We start from the raw sequence: 23,570 nt of genomic DNA, 5'->3' as shown, positions 1-23,570 counted from the left end.
CCATATTAGTTTTGAGTTCCCTCAGGGCAATTTTTTCTTTTCTAGTTAGATTGTTATTTTTAATTCCTTTATGAGTGATTTCATTTGTTTAGAGAAACCAAATCCTTTTTAATAAGATCCTGAAACTGATCTAAAACCAAGGAACGTGACTGAAGTGGATTAAAGGATGGATTTCCCCTATGAAACAGACTATTCAGAGAGGTATCAGACTTCATAGATTCCCTCTCCAATGATTTCAATTGTAATAACACCTTTTGTTCTGAAAAAGATTTGTTAGGAGTAATATCAGAATTAACTGTTGCAACATCAGTAATATTTTCAGCATCATTATCAGAGCTATCAAAATGACATTTCACAGTAAGGGTCCGCGCCAGTCTATTAACAGCCAAAATTGCTCTAAATACAGCAAACTCATTGGTAGGGGCAAAACTTAGGCCTTTCGCTAAAAGTGATAATTGTTCCTCTGATAACACAAAACCGGACAAATTCCAAATCGGTAGCTCTAATAGCGGCGGTTTCTGTTCTGAGTGGTATATCTGTTTCCACTTGTGTTTGTGGCCCCCCTTCCTCCATTTTTTGCCATGCTAGTAGATGTATTTTGTGGATTTTCAGAATAAAATCTTCCATCTTCGCTAAATTAGCTTTCAGTTTGTAATTATTGCTAGTGAAATCCTTGTTGTGCACAAATGTTTCCAATGAGGATTGGATACAAAAACTAAAACAGGAATAAAAAGTAAGTTCCAGCTCCTCATATTTCAGGATTAACCCATCAACTTCAATGAACAATCGCTAAGGATGCAGTTCTACTGAGTTTGAAATGTCTCATCATACAGGGCTGTGGCCATTTTTTTTAGCCTTAATCCCCTCTGTATCATCTCCTTTTTCACATACATTTCCAATTCTTGTAACAAGAAAAAAACATGCAAAAAGCACAAGACACATGTTAAACATTTGTTTTAAAAGAAATTAAGTCTTTTGAGCACCAGAACAGATGTACACCGCAGGGATGGCACAGGTGCGGCTGCTACACCAACCCTGGCAGTTTACCACTTGCTGCTGTCAAATGCAAACATGGCATCTAAGAATGTTTGACAGAGTTCGGCTCATTGCCCCTCCTCTTCAAGTACTCAATAGTATAGGGCTGCCTAGTTACTACGATACTTAAATGGCTAATAATGGTGCCTGGGCCTGCAATGCATGGAAGTCTATTAGGCCGGGCCAGAAGCATCGTCCAATAAGTTACTTTTTAACGCCTCCAAACACAGACTAAAACAAACGCCCCCAGGAAGAAGCAGGTGCAAAACGCGCGTCGGGGCTTCCGCCTACAAAGTGGCTGCGACTATCCTAGGTACTAATCCTATACATGTATCTATGCTCTTATATTTTTATATGGTAGTTCTTTTAACCCCTTCAGCTTTTTAGCTGGTACGTCTATTGCACGCAAGGCACTTTATGCATTTATTTATACGCTGTACTATAAGCATTTACTTATTAATATATACATATGTATATATATATATATATGTTGTAATAGAACCACATGTTGTATACTATCCACTTGGTGGCTACAATATAATTATTTATTATTTTTATGTCACATGAATTTTTGTAATTGTGACATACACAGGGGTACCATTTCTAATTTATACTGGGTGAGGTGTCACTCTGTCTTGTATCCCGTCCTCTTGAATTTTAACCCCTTAAGCCCCGCGGGTGGTTTGCACGTTAATGACCGGGCCAATTTTTACAATTCTGACCACTGTCACTTTATGAGGTAATTACTCTGGAACGCTTCAACAGATCCCCCTGATTCTGAGATTGTTTTTTCGTGACATACTGTACTTCATGATTGTGGAAAAATTTCTTCGATATCACTTGCGTTTATTTGTGAAAAAAACGGAAATTTGGCGAAAATTTTGAAAATTTTGCAATTTTCAAAATTTGAATTTTTAAGCCCTGAAATCAGAGCGATATGTCACACAAAAGAGTTAATAAATAACATTTCCCACATGTATACTTTACATCAGCACAATTTTGGAACCAAAATTTTTTTTGTTAGGGAGCTATAAGGGTTAAAAGTTGACCAGCGATTTCTCATTTTTCCAACAAAATTTACAAAAACATTTTTTTAGGGAGCACATCACATTTGAAGTCACTTTGAGGGGTCTTTATGACAGAAAATACCCAAAAGTGACACCATTCTAAAAACTGCACCCCTCAAGGTGCTCAAAACCACATTCAAGAACTTTATTAACCCTTCAGGTGCTTCACAGGAATTTTTTGAATGTGGAAGAAAAAAATGAACATTTAACTTTTTTCACAAAAATGTTACTTTAGACCCAATTTTTTTTATTTTCACAGGGGTAACAAGAAAAAATGGACCCCAAAATTTGTTGTGCAATTTCCCCTGGGCACGCAGATACCCAATATTTGGGGAAAAAACACTGTTTGGGCGCACGGCAGGGCTCGGAAGGGAAGGAGCGCCATTTGACTTTTTGATTGTAAAATTTGCTTGAATAATTAGCGGACGCCATGTTGTGTTTGGAGAGCCCATGTGTGCCCAAACTTTGGAGCTCCCCCACAAGTGACCCCATTTTGGAAACTAGACCCCCCAAGGCACCTTTCTAGATGCATAGTAAGCACTTGGAACCCCCAGGTGCTTCACAAATTGATTCGTAACAATGAAAAAGTGAAAAAAAAGACACTTTTTCATTTTTATGAATCAATTTGTGAAGCACCTGAGGGTTCCAAGTGCTCACAATGCATCTAGATAGGTGCCTTGGGGGGTCTAGTTTCCAAAATGGGGTCACTTGTGGGGGAGCTCCAATGTTTGGGCACACAGCGGCTCTCCAAACGCAACATGGTGTCGCTAACAATTTGAGCAGATTTTCCGTTAAATTTGTTAGAGGACACCATGTTGCATTTAGAGAGTCCCTGTGTGCCCAAACATTGGAGCTCCCCCACAAGTGACCCCATTTTGGAAACTAGACCCCCCAAGGCACCTATCTAGATGCATAGTGAGCACTTGGAACCCCCAGGTGCTTCACAAATTGATTCGTAACAATGAAAAAGTGAAAAAAAAAACACTTTTTCATTTTTATGAATCAATTTGTGAAGCACCTGGGGGTTCCAACTGCTCACTATGCATCTAGATAGGTGCCTTGGGGGGTCTAGTTTCCAAAATGGGGTCACTTGTGGGGGAGCTCCAATATTTGGGCACACAGCGGCTCTCTAAATGCAACATGGTGTCCGCTAACAAATTTAACGCAAAATTGGCTCAAATTGTTAGCGACACCATGTTGCGTTTGGAGAGCCGCTGTGTGCCCAAACATTGGAGCTCCCCCACAAGTGACCCCATTTTGGAAACTAGACCCCCCAAGGCACCTATCTAGATGCATAGTGAGCACTTGGAACCCCCAGGTGCTTCACAAATTGATTCGTAACAATGAAAAAAAAAACACTTTCATTTTTATGAATCAATTTGTGAAGCACCTGGGGGTTCCAACTGCTCACTATGCATCTAGATAGGTGCCTTGGGGGGTCTAGTTTCCAAAATGGGGTCACTTGTGGGGGAGCTCCAATGTTTGGGCACACAGGGACTCTCTAAATGCAACATGGTATCCGCTAACAAATTGAATGGAAAATCGGCTCAAATTGTTAGCGGACACCACATTGCGTTTGGAGAGCCCCTCTGTGCCCAAACTTTGGAGCTCCCCCACAAGTGACCCCATTTTGGAAACTAGACCCCCCAAGGCACCTTTCTAGATGCATAGTGAGCACTTGGAACCCCCAGGTGCTTCACAAATTGATTCGTAATAATGAAAAAGTGAAAAAAAAAACACTTTTTCATTTTTACGAATCAATTTGTGAAGCACCTAGGGGTTCCAAGTGCTCACTATGCATCTAGATAGGTGCCTTGGGGGTCTAGTTTCCAAAATGGGGTCACTTGTGGGGGAGCTCCAATGTTTGGGCACACTGGGACTCTCTAAATGCAACATGGTATCCGCTAACAAATTGAATGGAAAATCGGCTCAAATTGTTAGCGGACGCCACATTGCGTTTGGAGAGCCCCTCTGTGCCCAAACTTTGGAGCTCCCCCACAAGTGACCCCATTTTGGAAACTAGACCCCCCAAGGCACCTATCTAGATTCATAGTGAGCACTTGGAACCCCAGGTGCTTCACAAATTGATTCATAAAAATGAAAAAGTGTTTTTTTTTTCACTTTTTCATTTTTATGAATCAATTTGTGAAGCACCTGGGGGTTCCAAGTGCTCACTATGCATCTAGAAAGGTGCCTTGGGGGGTCTAGTTTCCAAAATGGGGTCACTTGTTGGGGAGCTCCAAAGTTTGGGCACAGAGGGGCTCTCCAAACGCAATGTGGTGTCCGCTAACAATTTGAGCCGATTTTCCATTCAATTTGTTAGCGGATACCATGTTGCATTTAGAGAGTCCCTGTGTGCCCAAACATTGGAGCTCCCCCACAAGTGACCCCATTTTGGAAACTAGACCCCCCAAGGCACCTATCTAGATTCATAGTGAGCACTTGGAACCCCAGGTGCTTCACAAATTGATTCATAAAAATGAAAAAGTGTTTTTTTTTCCACTTTTTCATTTTTACGAATCAATTTGTGAAGCACCTGGGGGTTCCAAGTGCTCACTATGCATCTAGATAGGTGCCTTGGGGGGTCTAGTTTCCAAAATGGGGTCACTTGTGGGGGAGCTCCAATGTTTGGGCACACAGGGGCTCTCCAAACGCAACATGGCGTCCGCTAACAATTTGATCCGATTTTCCATTCAATTTGTTAGCGGACACCATGTCGCGTTTGGAGAGCCCGTGATGTGCCTAAACAGTGGAGCTCCCCCACAAGTTTCCCCATTTTGGAAACTATACCCCTCAAGGATTTTATTAAGGTGTATAGTGAACATTTTGAACCCAGAGGTACGGCACATTATTTGTTTACATTAGGTCATCATATTGAATAAGTTGTCATTATTCTTGAGCGCAAGTGCTCGCTACTTGAGTTTGCATCGGGTACTCAGGTATGCACCATGTACAGCGTGTGCTCGAGTGACATGCTCGAGTCCCTGCTCCGCATGTTTCACGGTTATTAGACACCCAAAAAAAAACATGCGGGGATCGCTCGTGCATGGCAGGCAATCCCCGTAAAGTTTTTTGGCCGCAAAGCATATGGGGCAGAGACTCGAGCATGTCACTCAAATACCCACGATACTCAATGCATACCAGAGCACCCGATGCAAACTCAAGTAGCGAGCACTTGCTCTCAACACTAGTCGCCATATCGTCATCTTTTTCTCTTACTTTTGAAAAAAATCCCAACCCCAGCCCTAACCCTAGCACAACCCTAGCCCCAGCACAACCCTAGCCCCAAACCCAGCCCTAACCCTAGCCCAATCCTAACCCAAGAGTTTATTTTTGACGCCGTTCCTTGTGCGGTATAAGTGATTAGACAACTTTATTCTTCGGGTCGGTGTGATTACAGCAATGCCAGAATCATATGGGGTTTTTATGACTGACAGCTGTCACACACTAAAAGACGCATTTTTTGTAAAATCTAGTTTTTGCATCGCCATATTTTGAGAGCTATAATTTTTCCAGATTTTGGCAGACAGTCATGTGACGGCTCGTTTTTTGCGGGATGACTTGACGTTGTTATTGGTGCCATTTTCAGGCACGTGACATTTTTTGATCGCTTTCTATTCCGATTTTTGGGAGGCAGAATAAACAAAAACCAACAATTCAGGAATTGTTTTTTTTTTTTTTTTTATTCCGTTCCGCGTGTGGTAAAATTGATGAGGTAGCTTTATTCTTCGGGTCAGTACGTTTACAGCGGTACCACATTTGTATCATTTTTCTATGTTTTGGCGCTTATACACAATAAAAGCTATTTTATAGAAAAAAATATTTTTTAGTATCGCTTTATTCTGAGAGCTATAACTTTTTTATTTTTCGGCTGATGGAGCTGTATGGCGGCTTGTTTTTTGCGGGACGAGATGACGTTTTCAGCGGTATCATTTTTATTTATATGCGTCTTTTTGATCGCGTGTTATTCCACTTTTTGTTTGGCGGTATGGTGATAAAGCATTGTTTTTTGCTTCGTTTTTTTTTTTTTTTTTTACCGTGTTCACTGAAGGGGTTAACTAGTGGGACAGTTTTATAGGTCAGGTTGTTCCGGACGCGGCGATACCAAATATGTGTACTTTTATTGTTTTTTTTTTATTTTTTTTATAATAATATTTATTGATGGGTACATTATATTTTTATTTTTGGTGTATTATTTTTTTTATTTTTTTATAATATTTTTGCACATTTTTTTTTTTTTTCCCACTTTCACACAGTTTATACACTTTATTACTTTGTCCCACTCTGGGACTTTCACTTTTTTTTTTCTGATCGCCTGCATGGCACAGGAATGGAGCACCATCCCTATGCCATGAAGGCTGTCAGAAGTGCACAGTGTGAAGATTGCTTGGAGATGCACTGCGCATGTCCAAGCAATCTTCCTGCAATCTGGTGACCCGGAGGTTGTCATGACGACATCGGGTCGTCATGGCAACACCCGGGAAGCCTTTGCAGACTGCGCTGGAAGCCGGAAGAGGAGGTGAGTATCGCCGATCACCTCCCCTTGCCCCCGCAATGCCGCGATCGACTTTGATCGACTTCGATCGCAGCATCTCGGGGGTTAATGTGCTGGGAGCGGTGCAGGACCGCTCCCTGCACATTGTCACAGCTGACACCCTGTACTATCAGCTGACACCCGGCGGCGATCGCGCCCGCACAGCCTGTGTGCGCGCGCGATCGCGATGACGTACTAATACGGGTCTGGCTCTTAAGTCCCAGGGCACAGACGCGTATTAGTACGTCAGATGTTATTAAGGGGTTAATATATTTTTGTCTTTGTAAAGTTCTATTAAAAAAAATTTACGTTTTACTCTATTGGGTTTATATACGCTCTGTCTTTTTGGATGTCTATGTAATTTGGCAGTACCCATTTAATGTATGTGGTCAAATATAAGCACATTAGACTGAGGTTGAATGAAAGCACTGATTTCGGGGGTTTGGTTGACTATATAATGTATTTGGGGGTCTCCCGACAGATAATGTCAGGGCAGAGTAGGATCTGGCATCCTGAATTTCAGAGGCTAATCCGTTTGTTCTTCCTGTAGATAATCCACCGCTAGAGTAGTCTGGAGGCGACCCTCTTACAGATCACAAGAAAGCTGGAATATTTGTGTGTATGGGGGAGTCAGGAGAGATAGCCGTCTGCCAAATGATCGCTCAGCCAACACTTTTCTCATGTGTATGGGGCCGTTAGTATTACATGACAACAGTGATAGTACACAGCACTACAGTAGTACAGTGCATCATCTGAGCAAGCAGAGGCTTGTATGTTGTATGATCGCACTAAAGAGAGTTGTTTAACCCTTTAGAGCCAATTTTGACCTTATTGACCCAAGCCAAATTTTACAATTCTGACCAGTGTCACTTTATGAGGCAATATCTCTGGAACGCTTCAACGGATCTTACTAATTCAAAGATTGTTTTTAGTGACATATTGTACTTCACGATAGTGGTAAAAATTTTTCGATATGACTTACATTTATTTGTAAAAAAAAATGGAAATTTGGTGAAAATTAAGCAATTTTCAAACTTTGAATTCTTATGCCCTTAAATCAGAGTTATGTCACATGCTTCACAGGAACAGAAGCAACGTGGAAGGAAAAAGTAAACATTTAACTTTTTTCACATAAATTTTACTTCAGACCCAAATTTATTTTATTTTCACAAGGCTAATAATAAAAAATGGACCACAAAATGTGTTGTGCAATTTCTGCTGAGCATGCCGATATCCCATATGTGGGGGAAAACCACTGTTTAGGCGCACCGCAAGGTTCGGAAGGGAAGGAGCATTGTTTGACTTTTTGAAAGCAAAAATGGCTGTAAATAAGACCGGACACCATGTTGCGTTTGAAGAGCCCTTGATGTGACTAAAGAGTGGAAACCCCCCCCCATAAGTCCCCCCATTTTGGAAACTACACCCCTCATGGAATGTATCTAGATATGTGGTGATCACATTGAACCCCCAGCTGCTTCACAGAAGTTTAGAGCGTAGAGCAGTGAAGATAAAAAATTCAACTTTTTCAAGAAACATTTAATTTTAGCCCCAAATTTCTTTGTTTTCACAAAGGTAACAGAAGAAATTGAAGCCCAAAATTTGTTGTTCAATCTCTCGAGTACGCTGATATCCCGCATATAGAGGAAAACTATTGTTTGGGCGCATGGCAGGGCTCAGAAAGGAAGGAGTGACGTTTTGGAACGCAGACTTTGATGGAATGGTCTGCGGGTGTCATTTCGCATTTGGAGAGCCCCTGATGTGCCTAAACAGTGGAAAAGCCCAAAAAGTGACCCCATTTTGGAAACTACACCCCTCAATGATTTTATCCATGGGTACAGTGAGCATTTTGAACACACAGATACTACACATAATTTGATAACATTAGGTCATCATATGGAAAATTTAAATTTTTTTCACGAAAATATTGTTTTAGCCCCAAATCTGTAATTTTCATGATGGATAATAGTTGAAAATGGATCCCAAAATTTGTTACATAATTTATTCCGAATGCGATGATAGCGCATATGTGGTCAAAAACTTCTGTTTGGGCACATGGCAGGGCTAGGAAAGGAAAGAGTGCTATTTATCTGGAATAAATTGAGAATGCCAAGTCGCATTTGGAGAGCCCCTGACATGCAAAAATAGCAGAAACCCCCCTGAGGTGACCCCATATTTGAAAATTTACTGCCTAAGGAATTAATCTAGGGGTGTAGTGAGTGTTTTGAACTCATAGGTGCCTCACAGAATTTTATAACACTGAAACATGGAAATGACATTTTAGTGGTAAAAATAGAATTATTGTATTTGCTGCAAATTTTCAGGTACACAAGGGTTAATAGGTGAAAATGGACCCCATAATTTATCGCACAATTTCTTCCGAACACGGTGAGCCCCATATTTCATCAGAAATTGCTTTTAGGCCACACGTCAGAGCTGAGAAGGAAGGAGCACTTTTCGGCATTTGTAGCACAGATTTTGCTAGAATAGTTTGCGGGCGACATTTGCTTAGCTCTGAATGTGTCAGAACAGCAAAAAAACAACAAAAGTAACCCCATTGTAGAAAATGCACCTCTCAATGAATTCATCTACGGCTGCAGTGACTATTTTGTAACATCCATGTCAGGCTTTTTCTGGAGAACTGCAAATCTGCCAGTTTAATGCCCACACATTGTGCCCCCATACAGTGTAGTGCCCCCATATATTGTAGCGCCCTCATGTAGCATAGGCATCTCTGCCCCCTGCCAGGCAGAGACGCCATCCCCCTTACCGCCACGGTCCTGCTCCAGCGTCTTCTGGTCTCCCTGCAGCTGCAGCTGGTGCACGCAGCTTCCCTGGCTCTGTGCTTAGGGCGCGCGCGCGCTCCCTCCCTCTTAAAGGGGCCGCGCGCAGTCCTAAAAAGTCCCCGGCCAATCACCGGAGTGCTTTCCCTATAAGAGGCACCTCCTCCAATATGGATGTGCCCATGCAAGGTTGTTGCTTTGTGATTCTTACTTTGCTTCAGCCCCCAGGTCCTCTGCAAGTCAGTCCTGTCTGCCAGTCTGATCTTCTGCTCAGTCCGCTAGCCTGACTTCTCTTCTGCCCGACAGTCTGTCTACAGTCCAGTCCACCTGTCTATGGGCTCTGCCCGCCTGCTTACCTGGAAGCATCTGCCTGTTACTTTCCGTGCCTGCCAGCCCGCTTACCTGGAAGCACCTGCCTGTTACCTGCCGTGCCTGCCCGCTTACCTGGAAGTACCAGCCAGCTACCTGTTGTGCCGCCAGCTTGCCTACCCGGAACACTCGCCTATCTGCCTAATCAGCCTGCTTGTCTACCCGCACCACCCGTCAGCCTGCCAGGCGAAGTTCATCCACTGTACCAGTCAGTTCCTGCCTTCTGACCCGTGGGAGTCACCTGCTCTCATACACGGTCGGTCCCAGAGTGGCACCTGAAGGAGGGGCATTTGGATTTGGGAGAGCAGAATCCAATGGATTTTAATCGAGGGGGAAGAGAGTCATGTCACTTTTCAGAGTTTCTTCTACAAGTAACGTGGGAACCCCCTATTAGTTCCAGTGACAGATGATGGACCTCAGTGGGGCTGGATTTGTGCGGGATAAATTAGAGGTTTTTATTGGTAACATTTTGGGACACATCATATATTTTTTGATCGCTTCCAGAATAAGGCTGGGATCACAAACTTGTGCTCAACGCTGAGCACTTACCGTGGGATCTCCGTGTAAATTCCACAAATGTGATTCAGACGAAACCCTTAATAGACCCACCCACCATAACGAGGCAGATGGAGACACTTTGCACTCCGTTTGGCATTTGCTCCGGTGGTATCCATCTTTTTAGGCGTGCACAGATCTGTGGTCGCCCACACTTGTGTGCTAAAAAGATGCCTAAAATAATGGGAGACCACTGGTACAGAGACCAGTCCAAAGTGACTCCATCGGTCTCATAAGTGAGTGGTTCCGTCCGGGGTTTTGTCTGAATCTCGGTTTTGGGTAATTTGCATGGAAATCTCGACATAAGGTCTCAGTGGAGAGCACAGGATAAATATGAGTTGAGCCTTATTCTGATTTTTGTAAGGTAGAATGAACAAAGACAGTAGTACAAGAATAGTTCATATTTTTATTTTTGCACCGTTTTCCGTTTGGTATAAGTGATTAGGTGGATTTATTCTTCTGGTCGGTGCAATTACAGCAACACCAGATTTATATATTTTTTTTTTTTCAAGGTTTTGCTGCTATCACACAGTAAAAATGCATTTTTATAAAAACAATTTTTTTTTTGTTGCCATATTCTGAGAACTGTAACTTTTTTATTTTTTGGCAAACAGAGCTGTATAACGGCTTATTGTTTGTGGGACGAGTTTCAGATTTTTTCTGGTACCATTTTGCACATATTTTTTGATCGCTTTTTATGCAGATTTCTCAGACATAAAATGAACAAAAAACAGCAATACAGTAATTTTTTCTTTATTTTTTGCACCATTCGCTGTGCAGTAAAAGTGATTAGACTGATTTGTTCGGTACGATTACAGCAATACCAGATTTATGTTTTTTGTGCTTTGTTATTTTTACAGACTAAAAATAATATTTTGCAAAAATGAATTTGTTTTGGCATCGCCATATTCTGAGAGATGAAACTTTATTTTTTTTGCCGAATGAGCTATATTAGGGCTATTAGCTATATTAGGGCTTGTTTTTTTACAGTTTGGTGTTTTCAGTTTTACAATTTTTTTTACATAACTTTTTGATCGCTAGTCAGTATGATCAATAAGCGATGTTTTGGTGTGAATTTATATTTTTTTTTACGGTGTCCGCGAAACAAAATAAATAACATGCCAGTTTTATAGAGCGGGTCATTCCGGACGCAGCAATAACAATTGTGTGTACTTTTTTTTGTTTATTTTTGTTGTATGACAATTGCTGCGTTTTAAATGGTGAAGCGGCTTTTCGTGATTTGTGTGCGTTTTTTTCGTGTTTTTTTACATATTTAATTTCACTGTTTTTCACTGTGGAACATGTATAATTTTTATTTTTTATCACTGGTCTCACACACTGCAGTGCATGAGAATACTTAGGTTATAGCTAGATCTCACAGGCCACTGTACCCTGGGGTCATCTCATGAAGTCAGGGTACCATGGTAACAATCGGGACCAGTAATTCTCATTGCGGGGGTCTGATGGTTACAAAGGGGGTCTTGTGACTCCCTTGTAACAATTTAAATACTGCTGTCGCGATTGACAGCGTTATTTAAGGGGTTCAACGGTCCCAATAACGTCCGGGGACGATACTGCAGGGTGTCAGCTGTCATAATGCTGTTAATGAGCTGACTGCACAGTGTTAGTTCAGTCACGTCCATAACAACTTTATTATACGCCATTATCCTATATACATCGACGTAGATAGAAATCACAGGTCCCACAGGAATAGCTGTACTTGGGCCCCCAACCTCAAAAGAGCAAAAAATATATATTATAATAATATATATATTAATATAATATTATATATATATATATATATATATATATATATATATATATATCTATATATATATATATAATTACAGTTGTGCTCAGAATGGATATTGGTTGGTTGAAACAATTTATTGTCAAACTACTGTGTTTTCTCTTTTCAAATCTTAAATGACAACCAAAAACATCCAAATGACTCTGATCAAAAGCTCACATACCCCATTTCTTAATACTGTGTATTGCCCCCTCTAACATCATTGACAGCTTGAAGTCTTTTGTGGTAGTTGTGGATGAGGTTCTTTATTTTCTCAGATGGTAAAGCTGCCCATTCTTCTTGGCAAAAAGCCTCCAGTTCCTGTAAATTCCTGGGCTGTCTAGCATGAACTGCGTGCCTGAGATCTCCCCAGAGTGGCTCAATGATATTGAGGTCAGGAGACTGAGATGGCCACTCCAGAATCTTCACTTTGTTCTGCTGTAGCCAATGACAGGTCAACTTGGCCTTGTGTTTTGGAATGTTGTCATGTTGGAACATCCAAGTACGTCCCATGCGCAGCTTCCAGTGAGATGAGTGAAAATTTGCCTCCAGTATTTGCTGATGACGTGCTGCATTCATCTTTCCTTCAACTTTTACCAAGTTTCTTGTGCCTTTGTAGCTCACACATCCCCAAAACATCAGCGATCCACCTCCGTGCTTTACAGTAGGAATGGTGTTTGTCAGGGAAATATTAATGTCAGGGACATATTAACAGAATATTAGCAATTGGGAAATGCGAGTAATTTTCTGCTGGACCCTACACAAAGGGGCCTGGGGACCTGAGGAAAAGGCTGACATGGATGGGAAAGTGATGAAACAGAATGGGAAGAGCCTGGAGAATATGCCTGCATGCATTTCTGACTCACAAATGGTTTCTGGGAATAAGTTTGTTGCAGTATTACGTCACTTTTACAGACACACAAGAAGAACAACCAAACCTAACCTAAATTACATTTAACAGGCCAAAAAGGTTAAGAAACAGTTTTTCCTGCACAATCACTTGTATATAAGGCTAATAAACCTGATAAGACAAAAAAATATCCCTTTTAGCCTTTGTTCACACATACTGTTGTGGCTTTTTCCGCCTTTTACAATTGGGAGGGCCCTGACTTATACATTTTGTAGGTCCCTCTGTCATACATCATTGTTAGTTCGATATTCTCCAGCACTTTACAAGCACAGCTAGAACGCACCAGTAGGTGCCCCCTCACAAGAATGGGTTGGAGAAGCTTCTCCAAATGGCTCAGAGATTTTGATTGTCAATATTCCCAAGATTATATGAGAAGAGAAGACTTCTTGATACTGTACTACTTGGTCCAGTGCAGAATGTGCATCGTATTTCCAAAAATTACTCCTGGGGGCTGTGTTATAGGTGCAGGGAGATTCCTTGACAAGGTCCTCCCTTGTCAAACATTATCTACGATGGAGTACTGTAGTAGTTTTGGCCCTCAATTCATGTTTTCAGAGGGCCATCAGTCGGTCATCAACAAGTCAGTGTAAATTTCTATTGAATATGTATCCCCTATCTCAGTCACAATGTGGCACAACCTGTGACAAGGGCCTCCAATGACAAATATTAGTTTGGTTAGACCACTGTACATTCCAGATTTGTTCACTGCACAATGTGCATAGGGTTTGTAAAAATTAGCCCTATGGGCTGAGTCATGGTTGACGCAGGAACCACCATCCCAAGGGCCTCCAATCACAAATAGTAGTTAGGCTGGAGTAGGAATACTGTCCTGATTTGTCCACTGCACAATCTGCATAGGGTTTGTAAAAATTAGCCCTATGGGCTGAGTCATGGTTGACGAAGGAAGGAATCTGTTTTTTATGGGAAGGGGGTGACGTTAACAGCAGTAGCATGAATCTGCATTTTTGGTGAAGGTAGGTTGGCTTGCTGTCATCTGGAGGGATTACAAACTGTGGAGATATCCAGTCCTTGTTGAATTTAATCAGAGTAAGTCTCTCTGCATTTTTCGTGGAGAGGCGTGTGCGCCTATCAGTGATGATTACCCCAGCGGAACTGAAAACACGCTCAGACACCACACTAGCAGCCGGGCAGGCCAGCATCTCCAAGGCATATAAGGTAAGGTCGGTTCAAGTGTTCAGTTTAGACACCTAATAATTAATGGGAACTGAAAGGACGCACGTATGGTCACTTAAGTAACCCTTGACCATGTTCTGCAACTTATCCCTCCTTGGCATTGTTACAGGCACAGATAGCCCTTGCTGTTGTGCTGGTTTACTGAAAATAGCCCAATTTGGGCACATTTTCCTCCACCTCCATTGGAGCTGGTGTTAGTCTCTCTCCCCATTATCCCTTGGTGTAGAAAAGAGCTGGTACCTCTGCCACCAGCATTGTCTGAGGGTGGTGTTTTCAGCAACTGATCTACAACGGCCCTCTTAAACGATTCCATTGTAAAACTCTTTGGTGACTCCAAAAGGAGAGAAGGAAATTTCTCCTTGTACCGTGGATCGAGAAAGGTGGCCAAGCAGTATAGGTTGTTGGATAAAATATGTATCACAATAGGGTCTTGCCACAGACACTTACACATCAACTGTGCCATGTGGGCTGTAGCATCGGCGTCTCTGCCCCTAGCTAGGCAGAGACGCCGTCTCTCTAACCTCCCCGCTCCTGGAGCGGCGTCCTCTAGCACTTCTCTCCCCGCTGCTTCCGGCACGCGCTCCTTCCCTGGCTGTGTGCTTAGGGCGCGCGCGCGCTCCCCCTCTCTTAAAGGGACCGCGCTCGCCGTCCTAAGGAGTCCCCGGCCAATTGCCGGAGGACCTCCCATATATAAGGCACCTCCTCCAAAATGGAGGTGCCTGAGCAAAGTTGTTTGCACTGTGTCTGATCTGTGCTTCAGCCCTCAAGTCCCGCTGCTAGCCTGACTTCTCGTCCTGCCTGCCAGCCTATTATCTGCCCGTGACATGTCAGCCTGCTCACCTGGAGCGCTCACCTGTTACCTGCCGGTTACCTGCCTTGGCTATCTCTCCGCTCACCTGGGAGCATCCGCCTGCCTTGTCTGTCAGACCGCTCACCTGGGAGCGCCCACCAGTTACCTGCCAATTACCTGCCTCGTCTGTCTGCCCGCTCACCTGGGAGCGCCCACCTGTTACCTGCCGGTTACCTGCCTCGTCTGTCTGCCGGCTCACCTGGGAGCACCCACCAGTTACCTGCCAGTTACCCGCCTCGTCTGTCTGCCCGCTCACCTGGGAGCACCTGCCTGTTTCCTGCCAGCCTGCCTGGAGACCCTGCCGTCACTTGCTCTGACCACCTTCCTGGTAAACCTAAAGACTGCTACTTGCTCTGCTTTCTCGAACTGTGACCACCTGTCTGCTACCAGAGACTTCCGCCTGCTTGCCGTGTCCATCCGCCATACCGGTCAGTCCCAGCCATCTGACCCATGGGAGCCACCTGCTCTCTTACAAGGTCGTCCCCAGAGTAGCACCTGGTCCCTCAGCCCGGATCCACCCTGGTCACGGTGTCGTTAGCTGCCGTACGACCAGGGTCGGTTCGGGTGGATACTTAGTCACGCCCCTCTGGGTCCCTCCTTGCACCTCGGCACAGAGGTTCCACCACCCGGACCCGTAACGGTTTGCTCGGGCCATGGAACCCAGTGGCACCCAAGCTCCCTCGCTCTCTGACCTATACCAGGAAGTCTCCCGTCAGAGATCCCAGCAGGAGTCCATCCTGAACCACCTGCGGAATGTCAACTCCCGCCTGGACACACTGACTGCTCCACCTGCAACCACCGCAAGTCGCACGACTCGCACCCCGGCAGCGCCGCTGCCCACCAATACCATGGCATCCTGCCCCGGACCCCGGCTTTCTGCACCTCCTCGTTTCGGAGGCGACCCCGCTCAAGCTCGGGGCTTCATAAACCAGTGCACCCTGCACTTTGAACTCTTGGCTCACCAGTTTATCTCCGACCGGGCCAAAGTGGCATTCATCATGTCCCATCTCACTGGGGAGGCACTGGCATGGCTTAATCCCCTGTGGGAGAGAGGGGACCCCCTGGTGTCCGACCTGTCGTCTTTCCTCACTGCTTTCCGGAGAGTCTTCGATGAACCGGGATGAAAGACCTCATCTGCCTCCGCTCTGCTACGTCTCCGCCAAGGGAGTCTCACCGTGGGCCAATATGCCATATGGTTCCGCACCCTCGCTTCTGAGCTTGCTTGGGATAACGAAGCCTTGGTGTCCGTCTTCTGGGAGGGTCTTTCCGGTCGGAACATTCCTACCACCCTGGATGACCTGGTGTCGCTGGCTACCCGGATTGATATCCGGTTTCAAAAACACACCAAAGAGACCACCCGTGAGAGAAGGTTTCCCCGCCTAGCTCCTACTTTCTAGAGACCTGTCTCCTCTTCTGTCACTCCCCGGGCTCACTCACCCGAGCCCATGCAGATCGACCAGACCAAGATGGTCAAATCTCGCCAAGACTCACGCCGAGCCGAGGGGAGCTGTTTCTATTGTGGCAGTAAGGAGCACCTGATCCGTTCCTGCCCGGAGAGGCCGAGAAACTCCAGTGTCTAGGACCGCTCGGAGAGGTCGCCCTAGACAAAAGTAAGTCCTCTCCAACCCTGACTTTGTCTGTATCTATCTCCTGGGGAGAGAACCGTCACTTTGAACTCGCCCACCTGGATTCTGGATCCGCTGGAAACCTCATCTCCCAATCCCTGGTTGAGAAATACCGTATTCCCACCAAGTCTCTGGCTGAACCTTTGTCAGTCGCTTCCGTGGAAGGAAGACTCCTTCCGGTGACCATCCTGCTCGTCACGGAACCCATAACCCTGCAGGTGGGAATGCTGAACTCTGAGGTAATCTCCTTCCATGTGTTGCCCGGACTCTCCCACTCCCTATTGCTAGGTCTACCTTGGCTCCAGACACATGAACCCGTGTTGAACTGGCATTCCGGTGAAGTACTCCGGTGGGGGCCGCTCTGCCATAAGACCTGCCTGGTTCCGGTTCGTCCTCCACCTACCCCAGCTAATTTACCCGGTCTTCCGGCTCCTTACTGGCCCTATGCTGGAGTCTTCGGTAAAAAGGAAGCAGAGACATTGCCACCTCATAGGCCATATGATTGCCAGATCGACCTGGTACCTGGCGCCACTCCACCCCGTGGGCGTATTTATCCGTGGTCTGCGGCTGAAACCCGGGCCATGTCTGAGTATATAGAGGAGAATCTGGCCAGGGGATTCATCCGGAAGTCTACTTCCCTGGCTGGAGCCGGATTCTTCTTTGTCAAAAAAAAGGATGGCTCGCTACGCCCCTGTATTGACTATAGAGGACTCAATCAGATCACGGTTAAAAATAAATACCCCTTTCCGCTCATCTCTGAGTTATTTGATCGCCTTAAAGGCGCCAGGACCTGCCTTGGCTATCTCTCCGCTCACCTGGGAGCATCCGCCTGCCTTGTCTGTCAGACCGCTCACCTGGGAGCGCCCACCAGTTACCTGCCAATTACCTGCCTCGTCTGTCTGCCCGCTCACCTGGGAGCGCCCACCTGTTACCTGCCGGTTACCTGCCTCATCTGTCTGCCGGCTCACCTGGGAGCACCCACCAGTTACCTGCCAGTTACCCGCCTCGTCTGTCTGCCCGCTCACCTGGGAGCACCTGCCTGTTTCCTGCCAGCCTGCCTGGAGACCCTGCCGTCACTTGCTCTGACCACCTTCCTGGTAAACCTAAAGACTGCTACTTGCTCTGCTTTCTCGAACTGTGACCACCTGTCTGCTACCAGAGACTTCCGCCTGCTTGCCGTGTCCATCCGCCATACCGGTCATTCCCAGCCATCTGACCCGTGGGAGCCACCTGCTCTCTTACAAGGTTGTCCCCAGAGTAGCACCTGGTCCCTCAGCCCGGATCCTCCCTGGTCACAGTGTTGTTAGCTGCGGTACTACCAGGGTCGGTTCGGGTGGATACTTAGTCACGCCCCTCTGGGTCCCTCCTTGCACCTCGGCACAGAGGTTCCACCACCCGGACCCATAACATGGGCCAAGCTGCAAAAAGGCAAATGTTCCGTGTCCCCAACAGTAGAAAAAGTACCCATCCTCTCCTCACGCTGACTCGCCTCCTCCTCCACCTCCACCTCCTCTCCAGCTCATCCAGCCTGGACAGACATGAAGTTTGGGTTGAGTGTCCCCTCTGTAGCATTACGAGCCCCCTCGGTAGCACAGAAAAACAAGTCCTCTCCCTCCTCATCTTCCTCCTCATCACCCATTGTTGCCTCAGAATATTGAGTGGGCTGGGTAGTAACACCCATTGGGAAATCTGGCTCCATACCAACATGCTGGGCACTCAAAACTTCCTCTTTGAGATTATGCAGTGATTGTTTCAAGAGACACAGCAGCGGGATGGTTATACTGATAATAGCCTGATCACCGCTCACGAGGTGTGTGCAGTACTCAAAGTTGAAGAGGAAGCGAGACTGGCAATCGATGGGCTTAGACCCAAAAAGTCGCCAGGTCTGGATGGCTTAACATCCGAGTTCTTTAGGACCTTAAGGGACTCTTTAGTCCCTCTCTTGACTCAGGTGTTTAATGAGTGTCTCTCCTTGGGCACTCTGCCGAGATCATTAAGGAGGTCAGCTTTGATCATTTTGTCGAAGGGTAAGGATCCGTCATGCATTGAGAATTGGCGTCCCATAGCACCTCTCAATGTGAGCAGGAAGATTTTGGCTAAGATACTTTTCAACAGGCTGGTGAAGTTTGCACCCCGGCTCCTTTAGAAGGCTCAGCACTGTTGCGTTCCTGGCTGTAGCACTTTTACTGTTGTTCTTTTTGTCCGAGAGGCCATGGAGCAAGGCAGGGCAGGCCTTTGGAAGGGGTTCTTGCTGACCATGGATCAGGCAAAAGCATTTGATAGGGTTAACCATGAGTACCTCTGGTCCACTCTTGAGGTATGGTCTGCCTGGAGGGTTTGTGGACTGGCTTAAGACCTTGTATGCAGTGGCTGAGACTTTCCCTCTGGTAAATGGGTGGATAGGACAACCTTTCAGGGTAGGATCTGGTGTCCGTCAGGGCTGTCCTCTTAGCCCTTTGCTTTACGCCTTTGCAGTTGATTCCTTTCTCAGAAGGATCGATTGTGGATCGTTGGCAGGGGTGCGGATGGGCAGGACGGCGCCGGAGGCTATCCGGAGGGTAGTGGCCTACGCGGACGATGTCACAGTCTTTGTTTCTTCGCAAGAGGAGGCAATAGTGGTGATGTCAGAAGTGGAGCGCTACTCGGAGACATCCGGGTCCAAGATCAACCAGGATAAGTGTGAAAGTCTCTGGCTGGGAGGCGGAGAAGCGGGGTTTGATCTTCCGGACACCCTCCCTGAACCCCAAGAACACGCCAAAGTTCTGGGCACCGAATTCAGCCAGGGTGATTACCTCATGAAAAACTGGGAAGGCAGAATCAAAGGTGTCGCCCAAAGAGTGGACCAATGGAAGGGTTGGTCTTTGACCCTGAGGGAAAGGGTTGGCCTGTGCAAAGCTTTCCTGCTCCCCTTGCTAATCTACCTGGGCAGCATCTTTGTCTTGTCAGAGCCTCTTTGTACACGGGTCTACAGTCTGTTCTTTCAGATGTTATGGGGGAATAGACTGAACCTAGTCAAGCGGGAGGTCAATTACCGCACGAGGAGACTAGGCTGGTTGGATATGGTGAGCTCCGTGGTGTTCCTAGTGAACACCTTCTTGAACGTTAACATGGCAAACCTCTAGATGGAGAGGGCTCCTCTGTGGGTATTATCCTGCAAGGGATGGTTTCAGCCTTTCTTCCAGGAATGGGAGACAGGGGGAAGATTGATGGATCTTCGCACACCGCATGGGCATCTCCAGGCTTATGTTACCCCGGTTCTGAAAATGATCCAGATCCACCGGTGGGGTCTGGGAATGTCGGAGGTGAGGTCCCTCCCGAGGAAACTCCTCGATAGGAGGGTCTTGCTTTCTCATTTTCAGAGTTCATTGGTCCTCAAGGACTGCCCAAGTCGGGATCTGAAGGTTGGGTTGAGTTTGTTAAATACTAGCAGGATCCCCAGGAAGTACTGGGACTTGACTTGGCGCTGCCCCCGTGAGGCTTGTGCTAACATGCTGGAAAGCATGAAGCACTTCTTGCTTTATTGTCCCTTTAATACAGAGGTGTACAACAGGGTGGGAGTTTCCATTGGTTACTCTGTCCTATGCCGGGCGGGCCTATGGAGCGTTCGGAGACCTTGGGAGAAGGGACCGAACCATTTCAGTGGTCAGGTATTTCACGTGGAATGCACAAGTTTTAGTTTCGATGCAGAGTAAAATCCTCAGTTTAGATGAAGTTTGGAGGAACATCCTAGGTGACCTGGTGAATGTAAGTTCTCTGGAGTATAAAAGACTGGGTGCCCGGAGGGAGGCCCGTCTCTGGAGGGGCTTTTCCTTCAGGGTGCCTTAGTCCGGTAGTACTCCTATATCCTGGTGGTGGGCTGATGTCTTCCCACCCTAGATTTTTGTTTTGTATTTATGTCTCCTGAATAGAAGGTTTTCAAGCATCGAACTTGAGCCTTGGATGGTGAGTATGTAGGTTGCCTTTGCCCTGGCCTCTGCTCAACTTGGTATGGCAGATGATACAGACTACAATGTTTTTCTCTGAAGGACTTTCAGGAAGAAAATTCCACACAGCAGCTGAACGCCCCCTTGCCCCGACTTGGCGCACAGCGAGGGTGCTCTTGGGAACAGTTGACCCAGTTCTCACTCTGGGCAAACCATGACCGCTTGGTGCCTGTGTTGGTGCTACATATCCATCTTCCTCTGTGTTGCTGTCATGGCTATGCATGTCAACGGTCCAGGTCGGATCAGTAGACACATCATCAACCACCTCGTCTTCCATCTAATCCTCCTTCCCAGTTGACATTGTAGGCTGACTTGATAGCAACTGTGTCTCATCATTAGCCTCCACCTCTGGAGACAAAAAATGACGTTCCGCCAAGTGGCTTTCTTCTGGCCGTAGGTCCTCAAATATTTGAGCATGAACCCATGCCACCTTCTCTTGTCCCTCTTCAATGCTGCACAGTGATAGTCCAGAGCCATCCAAAGGATACGTACCAAACAGATCCTCGGAGTGGCCAAGCTTGGGGTCATATGTCTCCTGTGACTGATAATGGCTGGAGGAAGGAGAACCAGCTTCAGGATTGGATGGGCCAGTCTTCTGTGTATCCACAGTAGACTGTGTGGTCGTGGAAGATTTGTTGCTTCTTGATAAATGCGTAGAGGCCTTGTCTGCTATCCCCGACAGAATCTGCTCTCACTCTTCTGGCTTCCACACACGTTTACGTTCCAGACCGGGAAATTTTTCCAGGAACATAGTGAATGCATCAAGCTTCTTCTAACCTGACACAGAGTGCCTTCTCGCGCACCACTGAAAACACCACGTCCACGTCCCTTAACAACAGGCTTTTTTGGCATTTTGGGTTTTGTTGACAGATTTTCAGATGTTGATGGCACAAGCCAAGATAGCTGTCACAGCCAAAATAGTGGTTAAAATGGCCTGGTGCATGCTTTGTAGCAGGCAGTAGGAAATGTTTGGACTACTGCTTTGTGTAAGGCACAAAACGCTTTTTTAAGTGGACTAATATGGACAGAAGGCAGGCACTGACCCCTAAAACAGCCGGGAAAATAGACCGGTTCTAAAAAAAAAGGCAGCACAAAATGCTACTTCTGTGTGTGCTGGAAAAACATTGCTTTGCCTCTTACAAGAGCTGTTTTAATATGGACACTGGAAGAACACTACCTAATACACTCCCTACCTAATACACAATCTCTCCCTCCTTGTACTCTGACTTTGTTGTGTGCCTTCAGCTCTGAAAAGAGCTATTTTTTGATGGTATTATGGAGCTAGTGAGCGGCTCCTTTAAACACAGAACTAGTATACACTGCAGGTAGCCCTTAAAAGGGCTTTTGTTTTATCAAGAGGCCTAAACACTCTCCCTAGCTGCTGAGCAATCTCTCCCTATGCTTATAGAATGCAGGCTCCAGACGCAATGTGCACAAAATGGCGGCAGCATGGTTTAAATAGACCCTATGACGCTGGGCGGCCAGCCAATCACAGTAATGGCACAACCAAGATGTCTGCGGCATTACTGTGATTGGTTATGAAGCCCAGCATGTTTAGTGGCTGCAAAGGAGGCGCCAAAACTACAGGGTGGGACATTCGAATATAGCGAGGCGATTACACAAATACTTGCAGAATAACGAGTAACCCGAATACCGTACTATCCGTACAAATAGTAACAAATACACTCGCTCATCACTAATGATCAGCTCTAATCCTGCCATCTCCACCATTCTCATTACAAAAGTATAAACCATATAATTCTGGTGGATAAAACAAGACCGAACACAAGACCTTCACAGCCGTATACACATCACGGGAGAATGTACCTGATAATCCTGAGGAATATTGGGATCTTCTTGTTTACAGTCCTGTGGAAGAAGAGGACGTGGACATCTCTCTGGTGTTGTCCTCTTACTGGATAGATCTGGAGGAAACACATACAGGGACGGAATTCATTCTCTACATACAGATAATTATAGGCCGTGTGTATTTAGTCCTGTCTATTACCTGGAGATGTGAGGGGCTGGGGAACCTCCATCATGACATCCTTGTACAGATCTTTGTGTCCTTCTAAATACTCCCACTCCTCCATGGAAAAATAGACAGCGACACCCTGACATCTTTTAGGAACCTGACACATACAATGATACAGTCATCCCCCAATCCCTTCATAGCGTTACTGTATAATGTCCCAGCATTCCCAGCAGTGTCACCTCTCCAGTCAGCAGCACAATCATCTTGTAGGCGAGTTCTAGGATCTTCTGGTCATTGATGTTCTCATGTACCAAGTGATGAGGTGGAGGCCCCGTGATTGGGCTCAGGGGTCTTCTCCATCTGTCAGACACAGGGGCCTGGCAGCGCTCACTAGAGGTCTTCTTCACTACTGTGTAATCCTGGTTATGGAGAGACACATTAATAAATCTCACTACAGACATTTCCAGAGTCCTCACCTCTCCAGTTCTGTCCATTTGTTATTCCCATAGATAAGAATGATGTAATGTGACGTCATCAGAATCTCTCACCTCTCCAGTAAGCCGGAAGAGGATCTCTAGGGTGAGGTGTAGTATCCTCTCTGTCATTTTGTCTCTGTCCATATCCATCTTTGATGGGTAAATCAGGAAAGTTCTCTTATATAGAAGATCTTCACTGAGAGGATCTGATATTGTAGAGACCTGAATGAGAAGTTGAGCAGATGTAACGTCATAAAAATCCTGTGTAATAATACAATTATTGGAGATAATAAGGGAAACATTTGAGGAGATTTATTATTTTACAGTATCTAGTTTTCTTCTTTACATCTACTAATAAAACCTATATATTTTAGGCCACAGACAACAAGCAGTTTCTTCCTCAGAATCTGCAAGTGAATACCTTTCTC

At 45.7% G+C, this 23,570-nt stretch overlaps 2 protein-coding genes across 2 annotated transcripts in view; both read right to left on the bottom strand.

Annotated features, from left to right (window-relative positions):
* The window catches only part of LOC141229039 (uncharacterized), a 36,743-nt gene extending 13,928 nt beyond the window's left edge, over positions 1-22,815 (bottom strand). Inside the window, exons 1-2 of the mRNA XM_073667405.1 lie at positions 22,700-22,815; positions 22,519-22,616 (exon numbers count right to left, since the gene is read on the bottom strand). Of these exons, the coding sequence (XP_073523506.1) occupies positions 22,519-22,616; positions 22,700-22,784 (183 nt within the window). The 5' untranslated portion in view covers positions 22,785-22,815. The remainder of the gene's footprint in view (positions 1-22,518; positions 22,617-22,699) is intronic.
* A 45-nt stretch (positions 22,816-22,860) lies between these two features.
* The window catches only part of LOC141229036 (oocyte zinc finger protein XlCOF29-like), a 242,596-nt gene continuing 241,886 nt past the window's right edge, over positions 22,861-23,570 (bottom strand). Inside the window, exons 2-3 of the mRNA XM_073667402.1 lie at positions 23,215-23,364; positions 22,861-23,085 (exon numbers count right to left, since the gene is read on the bottom strand). Of these exons, the coding sequence (XP_073523503.1) occupies positions 22,861-23,085; positions 23,215-23,292 (303 nt within the window). The 5' untranslated portion in view covers positions 23,293-23,364. The remainder of the gene's footprint in view (positions 23,086-23,214; positions 23,365-23,570) is intronic.

This window comes from Phyllobates terribilis, unplaced genomic scaffold (genome assembly GCF_046119375.1).
Source record: "Phyllobates terribilis strain yellow unplaced genomic scaffold, ASM4611937v1 Scaffold_453__1_contigs__length_1468511, whole genome shotgun sequence".
Classification (NCBI taxonomy): Eukaryota; Metazoa; Chordata; class Amphibia; order Anura; family Dendrobatidae; genus Phyllobates; species Phyllobates terribilis.
The sequence above is the reverse complement of the archived record's forward strand: the minus strand, read 5'-3'. Positions and strand labels throughout refer to the sequence as shown.